This window comes from Oncorhynchus tshawytscha, linkage group LG06 (genome assembly GCF_018296145.1).
Source record: "Oncorhynchus tshawytscha isolate Ot180627B linkage group LG06, Otsh_v2.0, whole genome shotgun sequence".
In the NCBI taxonomy this organism is placed as follows: domain Eukaryota; kingdom Metazoa; phylum Chordata; class Actinopteri; order Salmoniformes; family Salmonidae; genus Oncorhynchus; species Oncorhynchus tshawytscha.
In genome coordinates, this window is record NC_056434.1 from 77,543,457 (window position 1) to 77,563,382 (window position 19,926).

General features: G+C 42.1%; 1 protein-coding gene across 2 annotated transcripts in view; it reads right to left on the bottom strand.

The window, feature by feature from the left end:
- Positions 1–1,788: 1,788 nt before the first annotated feature.
- The window catches only part of LOC112253122 (attractin-like protein 1), a 385,056-nt gene continuing 366,918 nt past the window's right edge, over positions 1,789–19,926 (bottom strand). For both annotated transcript variants that reach the window (XM_024425061.2, XM_024425060.2), the window contains one exon: positions 1,789–3,670. In XM_024425061.2, coding sequence (XP_024280829.1) covers positions 3,546–3,670 — 125 coding nt within the window. In that variant the 3' untranslated portion in view covers positions 1,789–3,545. The remainder of the gene's footprint in view (positions 3,671–19,926) is intronic.

Consider the following 19,926-nt stretch of genomic DNA (forward strand, 5'->3'; position numbering starts at 1 on the left):
AGGGGTGTATGCTGGGCAAAGAACATTCAGAAATCTCTTCCAATACACATTGCCTGTGAGCATCAGAGGTGAACCAGTTGCATACACAGCTCGAAAAAGACATTCATCAGCCTTTCTCCGACTATGTTCCTCCATTGAGTGATTCCAGGAGGACAATGAGCTGTTGCTATTGATAAGGTGTCTGATTCATAATCTTCACCTCAAATTGTTGTATAGGGACTTTTGTCAGAGGTTGCTTGTTGTGAGCACTGAGTGAACTTTATGCACTTGGCCAGATAATTCTGCATCTTTGTTGCATTCTTCACATATGATTGGCACAGTATTCGCAAATGTACACAGCTTTTCCTTCTACATTAGCTGCAGTGAAATGTCTCCACACATCAAATAGTGCCCGTGGCATTTTCCTGTTAAAGACTAGAATTTCTTTTGTAAAAAAAAAAAAAAATCTATTCCATGTACAGATAAATAGTTAAGCAGTTAGATGAATCAATTCCTTTGTAAGATACATGTTTTAAAATGAAATATATATGGAAACAGATGAATGAACACTCCTCAGTAAGCTAAAACCCACATGGTTGCAAAAACGAACTAGCAGAAATTGTTAACAAGTTAGAAATGATTTAAACACACTTTGCTGTAGGCTACTATATACCAGTTAACAACAAATAATGTATGTCATATAAGATAGTCACCCAACCAGCACTGTAATCAAAACTTACCAGAAAGCATGTAGTCCTTGGCTCAGACAGTGTAGTAGTGTGGGCTCAATAGCATCTCATTAGTGTGCAAGATCTTGAGAATCAGCTGCACATGTGATGGAAGTATGCACTGTACATATAGAGGGTTGAAATTCCATTGAATTAGGGATAGTTTAACCAAAATATGCCACAAGACCGAGAATTGCCTTATGTGTATCCCACAAAAAAGATTCACTGTTATAAGCTAATTTGGATGAATTTAAGCAAAATCCCCCAAATTCCCAAGCTTAACTTCCCATTGAAGATTTTGGGAAAAATTACGGATATTTAGCGGAAAGTTTCCGATCCTTTGCAACCCTATCTGTGACATGTTTGATCTATTGTAAAAACCACACAAATAGCGTCTGGCTATCTGGGGAACAAAAGAGCAGTATTATTTCAACTTGGTCTGGTCCACAGAATTATCACGGACTCGGCAGCCAGGTACCTATCTTACAATTGTTCATTTGTTAGAGATGTCCATCAGCATCATACCATAGCCAGAGATTCTAATATTCACTGTTAGAAATAGAAGAGTATCTGATAACACATTTTTATATACCGGTGCTGTTGAGTGGAACAAACTATGTCAAAAGCTGGCTAATGTGTGAACAGTGTAAATATTTTTAAAGCCCCCGCCACACAGTATATTTCAAACTCTCCCTAATGGAGAAGACAGCATGTACATTGACAGTATCTCATTGGATGGTGCACTGCTACCTTATACACTACCTCAAATCTTTGAGATCTACACTCCCCATGCCCATCGAAATGTCTTCACAATTCGCCGACTATTCAAGCACACAAACATTAGACATTCAATGTAAGTGTTTGAGGAAATATAACTAGTCTTAAGAAACATTCAAAATCAACACACGTTCTTCAACTGAGCGATCAAACCAAGACATCATTCAGGGGAATCTATCAAGGTGTCCGATGTCAGTTTCTTTATGTACTCTATGCTTGTAAATCAATCATATTGACATCCTGAGCATCAAATCAATAAAGCTTGAGACTTGAGGCAACAAAATACGAAGGAGCGATTTCTAAATTACAGTATGAAGAAGCATCAAAATGTTTATTTGCAACTTTACACAATATGCCCATATGAAGAAAATAATGAGGTGAGCCGCTCTTCATTCATACACATTTCAACAGATCGGTGTAAGATACATTACATGTAGTGTTCACCTAAACGGAAAACATCAGATCTCTCACATTTATACATTTCTTATGTACATTTAAAAGCGTAAACCATTTATTAGGCTACGTTTACACTGATTTACAAGACAGAACAAAATGCGACAGAATATGGGATGCTTCGGATAAAAGTGTAAACACAATGAACTTCAAAGTGATACAGAGAAAACAGTCAAACTGTCCAAATGCCAAAAATAAGTAAAAGAAATATAAAAATGGAAACAAAAAAAGATTTCTTCATATGATACTGTGGGATGAAGGAACCACAGGACCCACACCCTGACTGAGGTTATTTTCCAATACTTCCAATTCTTCCAATTCATGCTTCCTTCCTCTCTTCCTTGAAGTAATCCCAGAGAGTAGGAAAGGAAATGAATGTAGCATTTTGGAACAGGGCCTGAGAATGTTATAGGCTGAATCGAGTTGCATGATTGAAGCTGAGTAAGTGTGTAAAACAAATTAATGGACCTGGATTTGAGGTTAAATTAATATTTTTTTATTTTATTTTTAAAATTATTTTTATTATTAACATACTGTACAAGAAAACATTAGAACTAAGTACCTTTTATGATCGTATTGTCTTCATCATTTCATTAGAAACACAATCATTCACAATAAAAGATGGCAAAATAAAACAATATGAGTAGTAATTAAAATAGTATTTTATATTCTAAATCTATAATTAAATAAACCTTGAAATGTATAAAGGATATGTGTTGACGGATAATGAGAAATATGTTGAAACATCACAGCTATGAAACATGGAAAGGTCATGCATTTGAATGACAGAATACATGTCATGCCATTGCGCTTTGACAATGACCTTAACATAATAAACACAGGCAGGTTTCGTTTCTGATATACAAGTTCTCTTTCTTTTTTTTGCTGTTCTTTGCATCCAACTACTTCATTGGCCCGTGACATACTCTACTGCTGGTAGGCTAAGTCAAGGCTCTTGGTGCATACTGTGAGGAACTCAGTGCAGAACCGTCTTTCAGCACAGGATATACTAACTCAGAGTGAGGCCATCATATAGTCAAGTCAAGTTATTCTAGACCCATAGGCTGCTCTGTTTATTTAGCATGGATTGAATTTGGGCAGATCGTACATTAAAAGAAAACATAACAGAAAACACGAGGGAGCTTTTTTCACTCTAATGTCTTTGTATCAAAATGAGCACATATCTCACCAGCAAGAGACCCGTGGCATTGTTCTTTCAGACTCACGTCACATGACAGTCAAACCTCAAGTGGCGACCTGCTCCTCCTAAACTCTTAAGGAGATGTATCCACAGGGAGGAAGTGCAGACTACAAACTTCCTGGCTGAGAGCCAATGGGATGTGCAGAACACCCCCAGCTGGGCTGGGCAGAGACCCAACCAGGGAGCAGACAAGTCACTCTGGATAAACTCCATTACAGAGTGTGGAGGTGAGGAGGCACACGTAGTGGACACTCAACGTCACAATAAAGGGCTTCCGTTGTCATCGGGTTTACTTCAGCACGCCGTGCTGTTGAGAGACGGGTAAAAAGAGAGCAAGAACTTGTCAGAAAACAGAAGCGTTTGCGGTCCTTTCAGGTGTATTCAGGCTCCCCTTTTGGTCAGGCGTTTCAAACACAGGTCCCCTGATGCGTTACTGCGTGCGGTTTACGGTTCTTCAGGCCATGGTACTTGTCTCTGAAGTCTCCAGGTTTCTGCTGTGAGGTGTCGATCAGGGCACTGGCGATGGCAATGCCTACAAGGAGGAGGGAGAGAGACAGAAAAATGAAGGTGAGCTTCAAAGTAAACAGCAGCGTGGCAGGTAAAACACAGTGACCAGTAATGAGCTCACTGCCTCCCGCCGGCTTAAACCCATTCCCAACTCCCTAGCACCACTTCCCCAACTCTAGTCCAAGCCCTCACATATCAGAGTTCAGCAGGATGCAACGACAGCCTACAGGTCACTGAAGCATAGCTTTACACCCCTCTGGGCTGTTATTTCTCTCAATACAACAATCTGATTGGTCAGCTATTTTCTCCAAAAGGCAGACAAGTAGAGAACACAATGACAGCAGATGTTCCTGCGTTCTGTTGGCATGCTGTAATTCATATGGATTTTCAGCATGGCTTGCCCTCTGTACAGCAGTAGGCTTGACTAGTATACTCATTAGGACAGGGACTAAATCTTCTTGTATGCAGCCAAAAAAAACGAAACAGAAAAACAAGGAAAAGCGCACCAATTTGGACACAACATGCTTAAGCATTTCACACACCAGTGATTCCTGGGCTATTGCAGAGGGAAAACCAATTGTGTGTGTGTGTGTGTGTCTCTGTGTGTGTGTGTGTCTGTCTGGTCCAGCCACAGTGCTCCCTTCATTGCAAAAATCGCTTCAGTGCCCTTTCCCACCGTCTTTCGCTGCCCGCTGCCACGGACAGAAGGCAGGCCTTCAGCATTGATTATAAAACAAGATGTACGACTTAAACAGGGATGGATGGAGGGATGAAGATGGGGGTGGAGGAGAGAAAAGAGCCTGGGCCCGACACGCTAGTCTACAGTCTGACGTGTCTGGTTGGTGGAACCATCCCAGACCAGATTACCCGTCAGCCCCTTCACTCCAAATCCCAACTAGATCCTTCCAACAGTTACCTGACACTTTTCTATAGCAATCACTACATGTAACAGTGCAGCTAATATGTCTGACCCTTGAATACCACGGGATTGAAAGCCACCACTACTCTTGGGTAGAAACCACCACCATGTGTAACCCTTGAAAGACAAACTTTATACACTTTAAATATATATTTTTTAAACTCTACTTTAATTTTTTTTATCAAAAACTAAAAACATTTCATGAAAAAGTTGTCTTTCTAGATGCCAGTTGAGGTAACTCAACCGAAGATGAACGCTAACTACAAAATAGCTTTTTGGTCATGACAGAGTACTATTTAAAGCCAATGGTTTCTGGATGACATGAGATATCCATCTCAAATTCAATTAATTGGACAACATAATCAAATCAGGATACAGATGAGTGGAGGTGAAGGGCGCTCCCTACTAATGAAACCTATAAATGGGATTGTTTTGTCAGGTGAGGTTCCTGGACCATTAATGTACAAAGTGCTTCCGAACAGGAAGGGACCCCAAATGCACAGAAAATTAAATCAAACAGGAGAGTGAGAATCCTTGTTGAAACCTTGTCCTAGGTTGATATCTTCACCTGACAATGTGGAAAATGTGGTTGACAATGTAGACCAGATGTGCTAGCTTCATCCCAAAGGCAGTTCCTATAGTAACGAAATTGAATGCATACTGTTTTTCACATGTTAAATAACTACTTATTAATAGTCCTTTAAAACCCCGTCACCAAACATTTCGGGACACATACTATCTTAGACTGGAAGTCAAGGAAAGGTTTGCATAGAGGATCCACTCTGGGTCAATCCGCTCTGGAGACAAGATGATGTTTCTGGTACCCTCAGAACAAAACTGGAGAGGACCCAGCCTGCACTGTCGGCCAGAGAGAGACAGAGAGCCCAGAGGCTGGATGTTCATAGACACTCTGCCTGAAAACAGAACACCATACACTAGCATTTCCTTACATTCCCAATAATGGTGACATCATTCCAAAAGAAAAGGGGATTAAGGAAAAATGTTTAAGTCATATCTTTATTTTGTGTGCTTAATCTTTCCTCGACACACTCAGCAGCACGTTAGTTTAATGCGCTCAGGAAAAGCCCAGGCCACCGGACCACGAGGCTGTGATGGGGAACGGGGCACCATTGGTGGCAACACGGCAGAGAGAGAGATAGAGAGATGGAGCAGAACAGGAGAGATAACGGGGCCCTGATTGTGTTTTTTCTTCATTTTCCTCCACTGGCTTGGGGAACGCCAAGGGATTTATCAACCACCTGGGACTGGAAGACGTGTCTCTCCAGGCACCACAGCTAAATGCAAATCGCTAGTCGCTGGGGGTTGAGGGTGCCACCACAGACTCTTACCTCAGACCGTACTTGTTCAATAAATCTCCTTCACACCTCCATCCTGCTCTCTCTCTCTCCTGCTTCCTTTCCCTCTTACTCTCTCTGTCATGGTTGGTCCACATCTCCTCCTGAATAGGCAGATTATCGTTGATGAGAAGGGGATTGCTGTGTTTATATTGAGACTATGTTTAAACCCCTGAGAACATGCTGGTATCTGGCAGGCATATGTCCATCCATTTGTCTATCTGTCAGTCTCTGTCCCTTCAGCAAATTGGAGCATGTCTGTCGGATATTTTATCCATGTGCCAATCCAGATCCAGCTCCAATCTGTCTGAGAAGCCCGACTTTTAGAAGTACACACCATTCCTCAGACATTTTATTAAGTTGAAACCAACTTCCCTACATTCAGGGGAAGTTCCTCACTAAGCAGCTAGTCCCAGTAGGTTGGAATCAAAGTTAGCACATTCCTACAATAACTCCCCACTCAACTATTAGTCTGAATGAATTATTAGGTTTGGTTAGAGCCATCCCTACACTGACTTAGGCAGAATAAGAAGGGAGTATGTGTGTGTGTGTGTGTGTGTGTGTTGGTGGAGAGACGGAGGTGCACCTTGTCTCCTCGGCAGAGCACTTTAAAGCAATGTCACACAAGGGCTTAGAGAAGTGGACTTCGAGAGAGGCCTGTGGAGAGGAGGGTGTTTGTGGGTATGTTTGTGTACATGTAGGCAGATTGTCTATACCAGATAACAACCTATACAACAAAAACATATACTACTTGTAGCAGAAACTACAGTTGAAAGGTGACATTTCGTCCCTGGTGTTATGTATGGATATCATCGGTATATGTGCCTTTTCCTATGAAGATGAACCCGGTATCCACCTGTGCCATCCTGGGAGCCTCAGCTCTGCTGTTAGCAGCATTACAGAACAATGTGTTAGAGCACTGGACCAGATAGGGCTGCTCTACCCAGCACAAAAACTCCAGCACCCCAACATCCACACACTTCCCAAAATCATAAAAAGCGTCAAGATTCTAAGAGGCGGATTACTATGGAGTTTTAAACCACCACATAAAGAGAGAGAGGAGACTCAGTTTGAAACTGGCGCTTTTAAATATTAAAACAAGGACTGCATGCAGGGGATGCCTTTCACTACACAAACAATTGTATACATTCCTCTTCCCCGCTTCTAGGAAGGGGGTCAGATAATGGTGACGCTACTAGGGGAAGGAACGACGAGAGAGCAGACGAAAAAACAAAGAGAGGTAAAAATAACTTGTGCTCATGAAACATTCCTCTTGAAGTGAGTCCACAGAGAGCGCTGGGAACGGGCTGAGCGCGCCTAAAGTGACTTCACTTCCACACACACACTCAGATCAATAGTGGAACAGCTCTGATCCTAGAAGGGCCTCTCCAGAGAGAGAGAGGAGAGAGAGAGACACAGAGAGAGAGATAAAGACAGAGAGAGAGAGAGAGAGAGAGAGGAGAGAGAGAGATAAAGACAGAGAGAGACAGAGAGAGGTGAGAGAGAGATGTGAACGATCTGAGAGACAAGGCAAGAAGGGCATTCTATGCCATCAAAAGGAACATAAATTTCAACATACCAATTAGGATTTGGCTAAAAATACTTGAATCAGTAATAAAGCCCATTGCCCTTTATGGTTGTGAGGTCTGAGGTCCGCTCACCAACCAAGACTTCACAAAATGGGACAAACACCAAATTGAGACTCTGCACGCAGAATTCTGCAAAAATATCCTCCGTGTACAACGTAGAACACCAAATAATGCATGCAGAGCAGAATTAGGCCGATACCCACTAATTATCAAAATCCAGAAAAGAGCCGTCAAATTCTATAACCACCTAAAAGGAAGCGATTCCCAAACCTTCCATAACAAAGCCATCACCTACAGAGAGATGAACCTGGAGAAGAGTCCCCTAAGCAAGCTGGTCCTGGGGCTCTGTTCACAAACACAACCTACAGAGCCCCAGGACAGCAGCACAATTAGACCCAACCAAATCATGAGAAAACAAAAAGATAATTACTTGACACATTGGAAAGAATTAACAAAAAAACAGAGCAAACTAGAATGCTATTTGGCCCTAAACAGGGAGTACACAGCGGCAGAATACCTGACCACTGTGACTGACCCAAAATTAAGGAAAGCTTTGACTATGTACAGACTCAGTGAGCATAGCCTTGCTATTGAGAAAGGCCGCCGTATGCAGACATGGCTCTCAAGAGAAGACAGGCTATGTGCTCACTGCCCACAAAATGAGGTGGAAACTGAGCTGCACTTCATAACCTCCTGCCCAATGTATGACCATATTAGAGAGACATATTTCCCTCAGATTACACAGATCCACAAAGAATTCAAAAACAAATCCAATTTTGATAAACTCCCATATCTACTGGGTGAAATTCCACAGTGTGCCATCACAGCAGCAAGATTTGTGACCTGTTGCCACGAGAAAAGGGCAACCAGTGAAGAACACACACCATTGTAAATACAACCCATATTTATGCTTATTTACTTTATCTTGTGTCCTTTAACCATTTGTACATTGTTAAAACACTGTACATATACATAATATGACATTTGTAATGTCTTTGTTGTTTTGAAACTTCTGTATGTGTAATGTTTACTGTTAATTCTTATTGTTTATTTCACTTTATATATTCACTTTATATATTATTAACCTCACTTGCTTGGCAATGTTAACACATGTTTCCCATGCCAATAAAGCCCTTGAATTGAAAATTGAATTGAATTGACAGAGAGAGAGAGAGAGAGAGAGAGAGAGAGAGAGAGAGAGAGAGAGACAGAGGCAGAGAGAGAGAGAGAGAGAGAGGCAGAGAGAGAGAGAGACAGAGGCAGAGAGAGAGAGAGAGAGAGAGCGAAGCAGAGAGAGCAGAGAGAGACAGAGAGAGAGAGCGAGAGAGAGAGACAGAGAGAGAGAGACAGAGAGAGACAGAGAGAGAGACAGAGAGAGAGAGAGAGAGAGAGAGAGAGAGAGAGAGACAGAGGCAGAGAGACAGAGAGAGAGAGAGGCAGAGAGAGAGAGAGACAGAGGCAGAGAGAGAGAGAGAGAGAGAGAGCGAAGCAGAGAGAGCGAGACAGAGAGAGAGCGAGCGAGAGAAAATAAAGCAAGGGAAGGAGGGTGAAATAGTCTGTTTCATTCAGAGAGGACTTTATCTACCCATTCTCTTCCTTTCCCTCTAGTGTGTAGTGTGCATTTGCACTCCCAGCGATCTCTCTGATCTTCTCTGACCCTTTTCTCACAAACCTCCCAGAACTTCCAGTGACACACACATGAAAGCGTAGTACCCAGGGAAAAACGAATCTACACAAAACTGTATTGTCCAGCATCATCATACATACTATACATGTTTCTAAGTGATAACACAGTGTGACAATTCTGACTATTTTCTACATCACAGAATAATCCTCTCCACATTAACCAGACTGGGGCTATGTCGTTAGTCTTTGAAGTTAGGATGTTACTGGGTTAACATCTGACTATATATGCACTTTTAAATGCGTCTAGTATTTTAGAATATTCAGAGGAGGAGAGTGATGGTTCCTGGGCACATGACAAGGTAGTTAATGTATCACACACTGACACATTCAAACACAAACTGAAAAACACACCTATGCACAAACACACACCCACATGCACTCACATACTAACTGGTGTAGGCATCTATCCCTGACCAGTCTGCCCACATCAGATGGGATGTGATAAATAGACGGGATGTGCTAAACAGATGGGATGTGCTAAACAGATGGAATGTGCTAAATAGATGGAAAGTGCTAAATAGATGGGATGTGCTAAATAGATGGAATGTGCTAAATAGATGGGATGTGCTAAACAGATGGAATGTGCTAAACAGATGGAATGTGCTAAATAGATGGAAAGTGCTAAATAGATGGGATGTGCTAAACAGATGGGACCAGCTAAATAGATGGGATGTGCTAAATAGATGGGATGTGCTAAATAGATGGGATGTGCTAAATAGATGGGATGTGCTAAACAGATGGGATGTGCTAAACAGATGGGAAGTGCTAAACAGATGGAATGTGCTAAATAGATGGGATGTGCTAAATAGATGGAATGTGCTAAATAGATGGGATGTGCTAAACAGATGGGATGTGCTAAACAGATGGAATGTGCTAAATAGATGGAAAGTGCTAAATAGATGGGATGTGCTAAATAGATGGAATGTGCTAAATAGATGGGATGCTCCTTGCTGTCCCCAGTCCACCTGGCCATGCTGCTGCTCCAGTTTCAACTTCCACCTGACTGTGCTGCTGCTCCAGTTTCAACTGTTCTGCCTTATTATTATTCGACCATGCTGGTCATTTATGAACATTTGAACATCTTGGCCATGTTCTGTTATAATCTCCACCCGGCACAGCCAGAAGAGGACTGGCCACCCCACATAGCCTGGTTCCTCTCTAGGTTTCTTCCTAGGTTTTGGCCTTTCTAGGGAGTTTTTCCTAGCCACCGTGCTTCTACACCTGCATTGCTTGCTGTTTGGGGTTTTAGGCTGGGTTTCTGTACAGCACTTTGAGATATCAGCTGATGTACGAAGGGCTATATAAATAAATTTGATTTGATTTGATTTGGATGTGCTAAACAGATGGAATGTGCTAAACAGATGGAATGTGCTAAATAGATGGAAAGTGCTAAATAGATGGGATGTGATAAATAGACGGGATGTGCTAAACAGATGGGATGTGCTAAACAGATGGGAAGTGCTAAACAGATGGGAAGTGCTAAACAGATGGAATGTGCTAAATAGATGGAAAGTGCTAAATAGATGGGATGTGCTAAATAGATGGAATGTGCTAAATAGATGGGATGTGCTAAATAGATGGGATGTGCTAAACAGATGGGATGTGCTAAACAGATGGAATGTGCTAAATAGATGGAAAGTGCTAAATAGATGGGATGTGCTAAATAGATGGAATGTGCTAAATAGATGGGATGTGCTAAACAGATGGAATGTGCTAAACAGATGGAATGTGCTAAACAGATGGAATGTGCTAAATAGATGGAAAGTGCTAAATAGATGGGATGTGATAAATAGACGGGATGTGCTAAACAGATGGGATGTGCTAAACAGATGGGAAGTGCTAAACAGATGGGAAGTGCTAAACAGATGGAATGTGCTAAATAGATGGAAAGTGCTAAATAGATGGGATGTGCTAAATAGATGGGAAGTGCTAAACAGATGGAATGTGCTAAATAGATGGAAAGTGCTAAATAGACGGGATGTGCTAAATAGATGGGACCAGCTAAATAGATGGGATGTGCTAAATAGACGGGAGGTGCTAAACAGATGGGACCAGCTAGATAGATGGGATGTGCTAAACAGATGGGACCAGCTAAATAGATGGGATGTGCTAAATAGATGGAATGTGCTAAATAGATGGGATGTGCTAAACAGATGGAATGTGCTAAACAGATGGAATGTGATGGAATGTGCTAAACAGATGGAATGTGGTAAATAGATGGAAAGTGCTAAATAGATGGGATGTGCTAAATAGATGGGAAGTGCTAAACAGATGGAATGTGCTAAATAGATGGAAAGTGCTAAATAGACGGGATGTGCTAAATAGATGGGACCAGCTAAATAGATGGGATGTGCTAAATAGACGGGAGATGTGCTAAACAGATGGGAAGTGCTAAACAGATGGAATGTGCTAAATAGATGGGATGTGCTAAATAGATGGAATGTGCTAAATAGATGGAATGTGCTAAATAGATGGGATGTGCTAAACAGATGGAATGTGCTAAACAGATGGAATGTGCTAAACAGATGGAATGTGCTAAATAGATGGAAAGTGCTAAATAGATGGGATGTGATAAATAGACGGGATGTGCTAAACAGATGGGATGTGCTAAACAGATGGGAAGTGCTAAACAGATGGGAAGTGCTAAACAGATGGGAAGTGCTAAACAGATGGAATGTGCTAAATAGATGGAAAGTGCTAAATAGATGGGATGTGCTAAATAGATGGGATGTGCTAAACAGATGGGACCAGCTAAATAGATGGGACGAGCTAAATAGATGGGATGTGCTAAGTAGATGGGATGTGCTAAATAGATGGGATGTGCTAAATAGACGGGATGTGCTAAATAGATGGGATGTGCTAAATAGATGGGATGTGCTAAACAGATGGGATGTGCTAAACAGATGGGATGTGCTAAACAGATGGGACGAGCTAAATAGATGGGATGTGCTAAATAGATGGGATGTGCTAAATAGATGGGATGTGCTAAATAGACGGGATGTGCTAAATAGACGGGATGTGCTACACAGATGGGATGTGCTAAATAGATGGGATGTGCTAAACAGATGGATTGTGCTAAATAGACGGGATGTGCTAAATAGATGGGATGTGCTAAATAGATGGGATGTGCTAAACAGATGGGATGTGCTAAACAGATGGGACCAGCTGAATAGATGGGATGTGCTAAACAGATGGGATGTGCTAAACAGATGGGACCAGCTAAATAGATGGGATGTGCTAAACAGATGGGACCAGCTAAATAGATGGGATGTGCTAAATAGATGGGATGTGCTAAATAGATGGGATGTGCTAAACAGATGGGATGTGCTAAACAGATGGGATGTGCTAAATAGACGGGATGTGCTAAATAGATGGGATGTGCTAAACAGATGGGGCCAGCTAAATAGATGGGATGTGCTAAATAGATGGGATGTGCTAAATAGATGGGGCCAGCTAAATAGATGGGATGTGCTAAATAGATGGGATGTGCTAAATAGATGGGATGTGCTAAACAGATGGGATGTGCTAAATAGATGGGATGTGCTAAATAGATGGGATGTGCTAAACAGATGGGACCAGCTAAATAGATGGGATGTGCTAAATAGATGGGACCAGCTAAATAGCCATTTCCAGTGTCCCATAAAGCCCCTGAGGCATTCCAATCCCTTCCCTCTTCCTGGTTTCACAGCACTGCTTCAGGACTTACTGCAGAGTGACACTTCCATTACTATAGTTCCATGTATGATATGCATATCAAATTCCTAATCACCCCAATATTACCACATAAAACTGTCTGACCACTGCACTACAAAAAGAGGGCTAGCAATGTTAACCAATCACCGCACTTTGACTGCATGAAATGGTTCAATCAAGCTCAACGTCAACTAACTTTTCACTCGTTCCACATTTCTTGAAAAATTTGATGAAAATCGCAAATTGACATGCAAAATGTCAGAATTACCACAGCAAAATCAAAATCAAGCATTTTTGGCTGCAACTATCACAAAAAACTGTGTGAAATCCTCAAGGGACTGACTGTACAGTATGCATTTACCCAGCAGCAGTAGCCAGTACCGTAGCCTGCACTTACTGGCTGAACTTATAAGCTGCTACTATTTTCCCAGTACTGGTGGCTTTTAAGGCTCCTCTAAATGTAATATAAGCAGCTTTTCCCAGCATGAGAACCCGCTGCCTTGCAAAGTGCTTAACTTCTACCGTCTTTTACAGGCTTCCTGCTGCAGTCACTTTAACACCTGCTCGTATTTCAGCTAGTTTATTATACCTGCATGATGAGCTGACAGCACTCTCTCAGAAAGACTTGGGCTTCAGGGGAAACAGGAGAGAAAAGGAGAGGAATAAAATAAGCGAGAAAGAGAGAAACTGAAAAACAAAGAAAGCGAGAGGCAGAGAGAGAGTGAATGAGAGATAGTGAGATATAGTGAGTGAGTGAGAGATATACTGAGTGATATAGTGAGTGAGTGATAGAGAGTGATAGAGTGAGTGATAGAGTGAGTGAGTGATAGAGTGAGTGATAGAGTGAGTGATAGAGTGAGTGATAGAGTGAGTGATAGAATGAGTGAGTGATTGAGTGAGAGTGAGTGATAGAGTGAGTGAGAGAGTGAGTGATAGAGTGAGTGATAGAGTGAGTGATAGTGAGTGAGTGATTGAGTGAGTGATAGAGTGAGTGATAGAATGAGTGAGTGATTGAGTGAGAGTGAGTGATAGAGTGAGTGAGAGAGTGAGTGATAGAGTGAGTGATAGAGTGAGTGATAGAGTGAGTGATAGAGTGTTAGAGTGAGTGAGAGTGAGTAAGTGAGTGATAGAGTGAGTGATTGAGTGATAGAGTGAGTGAGAGTGAGTGAGTGATAGAGTGAGTGAGTGATAGAGTGAGTGATCGAGTGAGTGATAGAGTGATAGAGTGAGTGAGTGATTGATTGAGTGAGTGAGTGAGTGATAGAGTGAGTAAGTGAGTGATGGAGTGAGTGATAGAGTGAGTGAGCATGAGTGATAGAGTGAGTGAGTGAGTGAGTGAGTGAGTGAGAGATAGAGATAATGTGTGCTTGTATGTTTAAGGGGAAAGAGTGACAGAGGGAAAGACATATTTAGCTGGGTGCTGTCAGTGATACTAGTTCTAAAGCAGTCCCTAGCTCATCTCTGTGACACTGTGTGCCATTCAAATGGTTATCTCCCTATTCATCTATCCACAGCACAGCGGCATATTCAGCACCTCTGAAATATCACGTATCCTCTTAGGAGAAACAGGAGGTCAGCTGGGCTCTGCTGGAAAACCTATTGGAGGGAACAATCGATCCAACAGCCTGCTAATTCCTCCCGGTCTAACAAGTTTCCTTCTCTCTCTCAAATCAAAGCCCCGAATAGCTAGTAGATCTGTGTCCGTCAAACAAGATGGTACACAGGTTTCCAAATGTAACTGCCTGAAGGAGAGAAAGGCAGTCTGACAGAGATTGGGTTGTAGAGGAGGTGGGGCTGAGATCTAACAGGGAAAGAGGATAGGTAAGGGAGGTTGGGGGGAGGAGAGGAGAATTTTCACCTCTCTATGCTGTCATGCTTCAGCCCAGCAGCTGTCTGGGCAAGGTGGAGGTGAGGAGAGAGGGTTGAAGCAAGAAGGCAGGGAGACAGAGACAGAGAGAGACAGAGACAGAGACAGAGAGAGAGAGAGAGAGAGAGAGAGAGAGAGAGAGAGAGAGAGAGAGAGAGAGAGAAAGAGAGAGAGACAGGGAGAGAGACAGGGAGAGAGACAGGGAGAGAGACAGGGTGAGAGAGAGACAGAGAGAGACAGAGAGAGACAAGGAGAGACAGGAGAGGGAGAGAGAGAGAGAGAGAGAGAGAGAGAGAGAGAGAGAAAGAGACAGAAAGAGAGACAGAGAGCAGAATTAGGCCGATATCCACTAATTATCAAAATCCAGAAAAGAGCAGTCAAATTCTATAACCACCTAAAAGGAAGCGATTCCCAAACCTTCCATAACAAAGCCATCACCTACAGAGAGATGAACCTGGAGAAGAGTCCCCTAAGCAAGCTGGTCCTGGGGCTCTGTTCACAAACACAAACACACCCTACAGAGCCCCAGGACAGCAGCACAATTAGACCTAACCAAATCATGAGAAAACAAAAAGATAATTACTTGACACATTGGAAAGAATTAACAAAAAAACAGAGCAAACTAGAATGCTATTTGGCCCTAAACAGGGAGTACACAGCGGCAGAATACCTGACCACTGTGACTGACCCAAAATTAAGGAAAGCTTTGACTATGTACAGACTCAGTGAGCATAGCCTTGCTATTGAGAAAGGCCGCCGTATGCAGACATGGCTCTCAAGAGAAGACAGGCTATGTGCTCACTGCCCACAAAATGAGGTGGAAACTGAGCTGCACTTCCTAACCTCCTGCCCAATGTATGACCATATTAGAGAGACATATTTCCCTCAGATTACACAGATCCACAAAGAATTCAAAAACAAATCCAATTTTGATAAACTCCCATATCTACTGGGTGAAATTCCACAGTGTGCCATCACAGCAGCAAGATTTGTGACCTGTTGCCACGAGAAAAGGGCAACCAGTGAAGAACACACACCATTGTAAATACAACCCATATTTATGCTTATTTACTTTATCTTGTGTCCTTTAACCATTTGTACATTGTTAAAACACTGTACATATACATAATATGACATTTGTAATGTCTTTGTTGTTTTGAAACTTCTGTATGTGTAATGTTTACTGTTAATTCTTATTGTTTATTTCACTTTATATATTCACTTTATATATTATTAACCTCACTTGCTTTGGCAATGTTAACACATGTTTCCCATGCCAATAAAGCACTTGAATTGAAAATTGAATTGAATTGACAGAGAGAAAGACAGAGAGATTGTTAGAACACTGTATATATATATAATATGACATTTGTAATGTCTTTACTGTTTTGAAACGTCTGTATGTGTAATGTTTACTGTTAATTTTTGTTGTTTTTCACTTTATATATTCACTTTGTATGTTGTCTACCTCACTTGCTTTGGCAATGTTAACACATGTTTCCCATGCCAATAAAGCCCTTGAATTGAATTGAATTGAATTGACAGAGGGAGACAAAGAGATGCAGAGGGAGACAAAGAGATGCAGAGAGAGACAGAGAGAGAGACAGAGGCAGAGAGAGAAAGAGAGAGACAGAGAGAGAAAGAGAGAGAGAGAGACAGAGAGAGAGAGAGAGAAAGAGAGAGAGACAGAGAGAGAGAGACAGAGAGAGAGACAGAGAGAGAGAGAGACAGAGAGAGAGAGAGACAGAGAGAGAGACAGAGAGAGACAGAGAGAGGCAGAGAGAGAGAGAGAGAGAGAGAGGCTGAGAGAGAGACAGAGAGAGAGAGAGAGACAGAGAGACAGAGAGAGAGAGAGAGAGAGAGAGAGACAGAGAGAGAGACAGAGAGAGACAGAGAGAGAGAGACAGAGAGAGGCAGAGAGAGAGAGAGACAGAGAGAGACAGAGAGAGAGAGAGACAGAGGCAGAGAGAGAGAGAGCGAGGCAGAGAGAGAGACAGAGAGGCAGAGAGGCAGAGAGGCAGAGAGAGAGCGAGAGAGCGAGACAGAGAGAGAGAGAGCGAGGCAGAGAGAGACAGAGAGGCAGAGAGAGAGAGAGAGCGAGACAGAGAGAGAGCGAGCGAGAGAAAATAAAGCAAGGGAAGGAGGGTGAAATAGTCTGTTTCATTCAGAGAGGATTTTATCTACCCATTCTCTTCCTTTCCCTCTAGTGTGTAGTGTGCATTTGCACTCCCAGCGATCTCTCTGATCTTCTCTGACCCTTTTCTCACAAACCTCCCAGAACTTCCAGTGACACACACATGAAAGCGTAGTACCCAGGGAAAAACGAATCTACACAAAACTGTATTGTCCAGCATCATCATACATACTATACATGTTTCTAAGTGATAACACAGTGTGACAATTCTGACTGTTTTCTACATCACAGAATAATCCTCTCCACATTAACCAGACTGGGACTATGTCGTTAGTCTTTGAAGTTAGGATGTTACTGGGTTAACATCTGACTATATATGCACTTTTAAATGCGTCTAGTATTTTAGAATATTCAGAGGAGGAGAGTGATGGTTCCTGGGCACATGACAAGGTAGTTAATGTATCACACACTGACACATTCAAACACAAACTGAAAAACACACCTATGCACAAACACACACCCACATGCACTCACATACTAACTGGTGTAGGCATCTATCCCTGACCAGTCTGCCCACATCAGATGGGATGGGATAAAAAGATGGGATGTGCTAAATAGACGGGATGTGCTAAATAGATGGGATGTGCTAAATAGACGGGATGTGCTAAACAGATGGGATGTGCTAAACAGATGGAATGTGCTAAATAGATGGGATGTGCTAAATAGATGGGACCAGCTAAACAGATGGGATGTGCTAAATAGACGGGATGTGCTAAATAGATGAAATGTGCTAAATAGATGGGATGTGCTAAACAGATGGAATGTGCTAAATAGATGGAATGTGCTAAATAGATGGGACCAGCTAAATAGATGGGATGTGCTAAACAGATGGCACCAGCTAAATAGATGGGATGTGCTAAATAGACGGGATGTGCTAAATAGATGGGACCAGCTAAACAGATGGGATGTGCTAAATAGACGGGATGTGCTAAATAGATGAAATGTGCTAAATAGATGGGATGTGCTAAACAGATGGAATGTGCTAAATAGATGGAATGTGCTAAATAGATGGGACCAGCTAAATAGATGGGATGTGCTAAACAGATGGCACCAGCTAAATAGATGGGATGTGCTAAATAGACGGGATGTGCTAAACAGATGGGACCAGCTAAATAGATGGGATGTGCTAAACAGATGGGACCAGCTAAATTGATGGGATGTGCTAAATAGACGGGATGTGCTAAATAGACGGGATGTGCTAAATAGACGGGATGTGCTAAATAGACGGGATGTGCTAAACAGATGGGATGTGCTAAATAGATGGGACCAGCTAAACAGATGGGATGTGCTAAATAGACGGGATGTGCTAAATAGATGGGATGTGCTAAATAGATGAAATGTGCTAAATAGATGAAATGTGCTAAACAGATGGAATGTGCTAAATAGATGGAATGTGCTAAATAGATGGGACCAGCTAAATAGATGGGACCAGCTAAATAGATGGGACCAGCTAAATAGATGGGATGTGCTAAATAGATGGGATGTGCTAAATAGACGGGATGTGCTAAATAGACGGGATGTGCTAAATAGACGGGATGTGCTAAACAGATGGGACCAGCTAAATAGATGGGATGTGCTAAACAGATGGGACCAGCTAAATAGATGGGATGTGCTAAATAGATGGGATGTGCTAAATAGACGGGATGTGCTAAATAGACGGGATGTGCTAAATAGACGGGATGTGCTAAACAGATGGGATGTACTAAATAGATGGGATGTGCTAAACAGATGGATTATGCTAAATAGACGGGATGTGCTAAATAGATGGGATGTGCTAAATAGATGGGATGTGCTAAATAGATGGGATGTGCTAAACAGATGGGATGTGCTAAATAGACGGGATGTGCTAAATAGATGGGGTGTGCTAAATAGATGGGATGTGCTAAATAGACGGGATGTGCTAAATAGATGGGATGTGCTAAACAGATGGGATGTGCTAAATAGACGGGATGTGCTAAACAGATGGGATGTGCTAAACAGATGGGACCAGCTAAACAGATGGGATGTGCTAAATAGATGGGATGTGCTAAATAGATGGGATGTGCTAAACAGATGGGACCAGCTAAATAGATGGGACCAGCTAAATAGATGGGACCAGCTAAATAGATGGGATGTGCTAAACAGATGGGACAGGCTAAATAGATAGGATGTGCTAAACAGATGGGACCAGCTAAATAGATGGGATGTGCTAAATAGATGGGATGTGCTAAATAGATGGGATGTGCTAAATAGATGGGATGTGCTAAACAGATGGGATGTGCTAAACAGATGGGATGTGCTAAACAGATTGGATGTGCTAAACAGATGGGATGTGCTAAATAGACGGGATGTGCTAAATACATGGGATGTGCTAAACAGATGGGGCCAGCTAAATAGATGGGATGTGCTAAATAGATGGGATGTGCTAAATAGATGGGATGTGCTAAATAGATGGGATGTGCTAAACAGATGGGACCAGCTAAATAGATGGGATGTGCTAAATAGATGGGACCAGCTAAATAGCCATTTCCAGTGTCCCATAAAGCCCCTGAGGCATTCCAATCCCTTCCCTCTTCCTGGTTTCACAGCACTGCTTCAGGACTTACTGCAGAGTGACACTTCCATTACTATAGTTCCATGTATGATATGCATATCAAATTCCTAATCACCCCAATATTACCACATAAAACTGTCTGACCACTGCACTACAAAAAGAGGGCTAGCAATGTTAACCAATCACCGCACTTTGACTGCATGAAATGGTTCAATCAAGCTCAACGTCAACTAACTTTTCACTCGTTCCACATTTCTTGAAAAATTTGATGAAAATCGCAAATTGACATGCAAAATGTCAGAATTACCACAGCAAAATCAAAATCAAGCATTTTTGGCTGCAACTATCACAAAAAACTGTGTGAAATCCTCAAGGGACTGACTGTACAGTATGCATTTACCCAGCAGCAGTAGCCAGTACCGTAGCCTGCACTTACTGGCTGAAC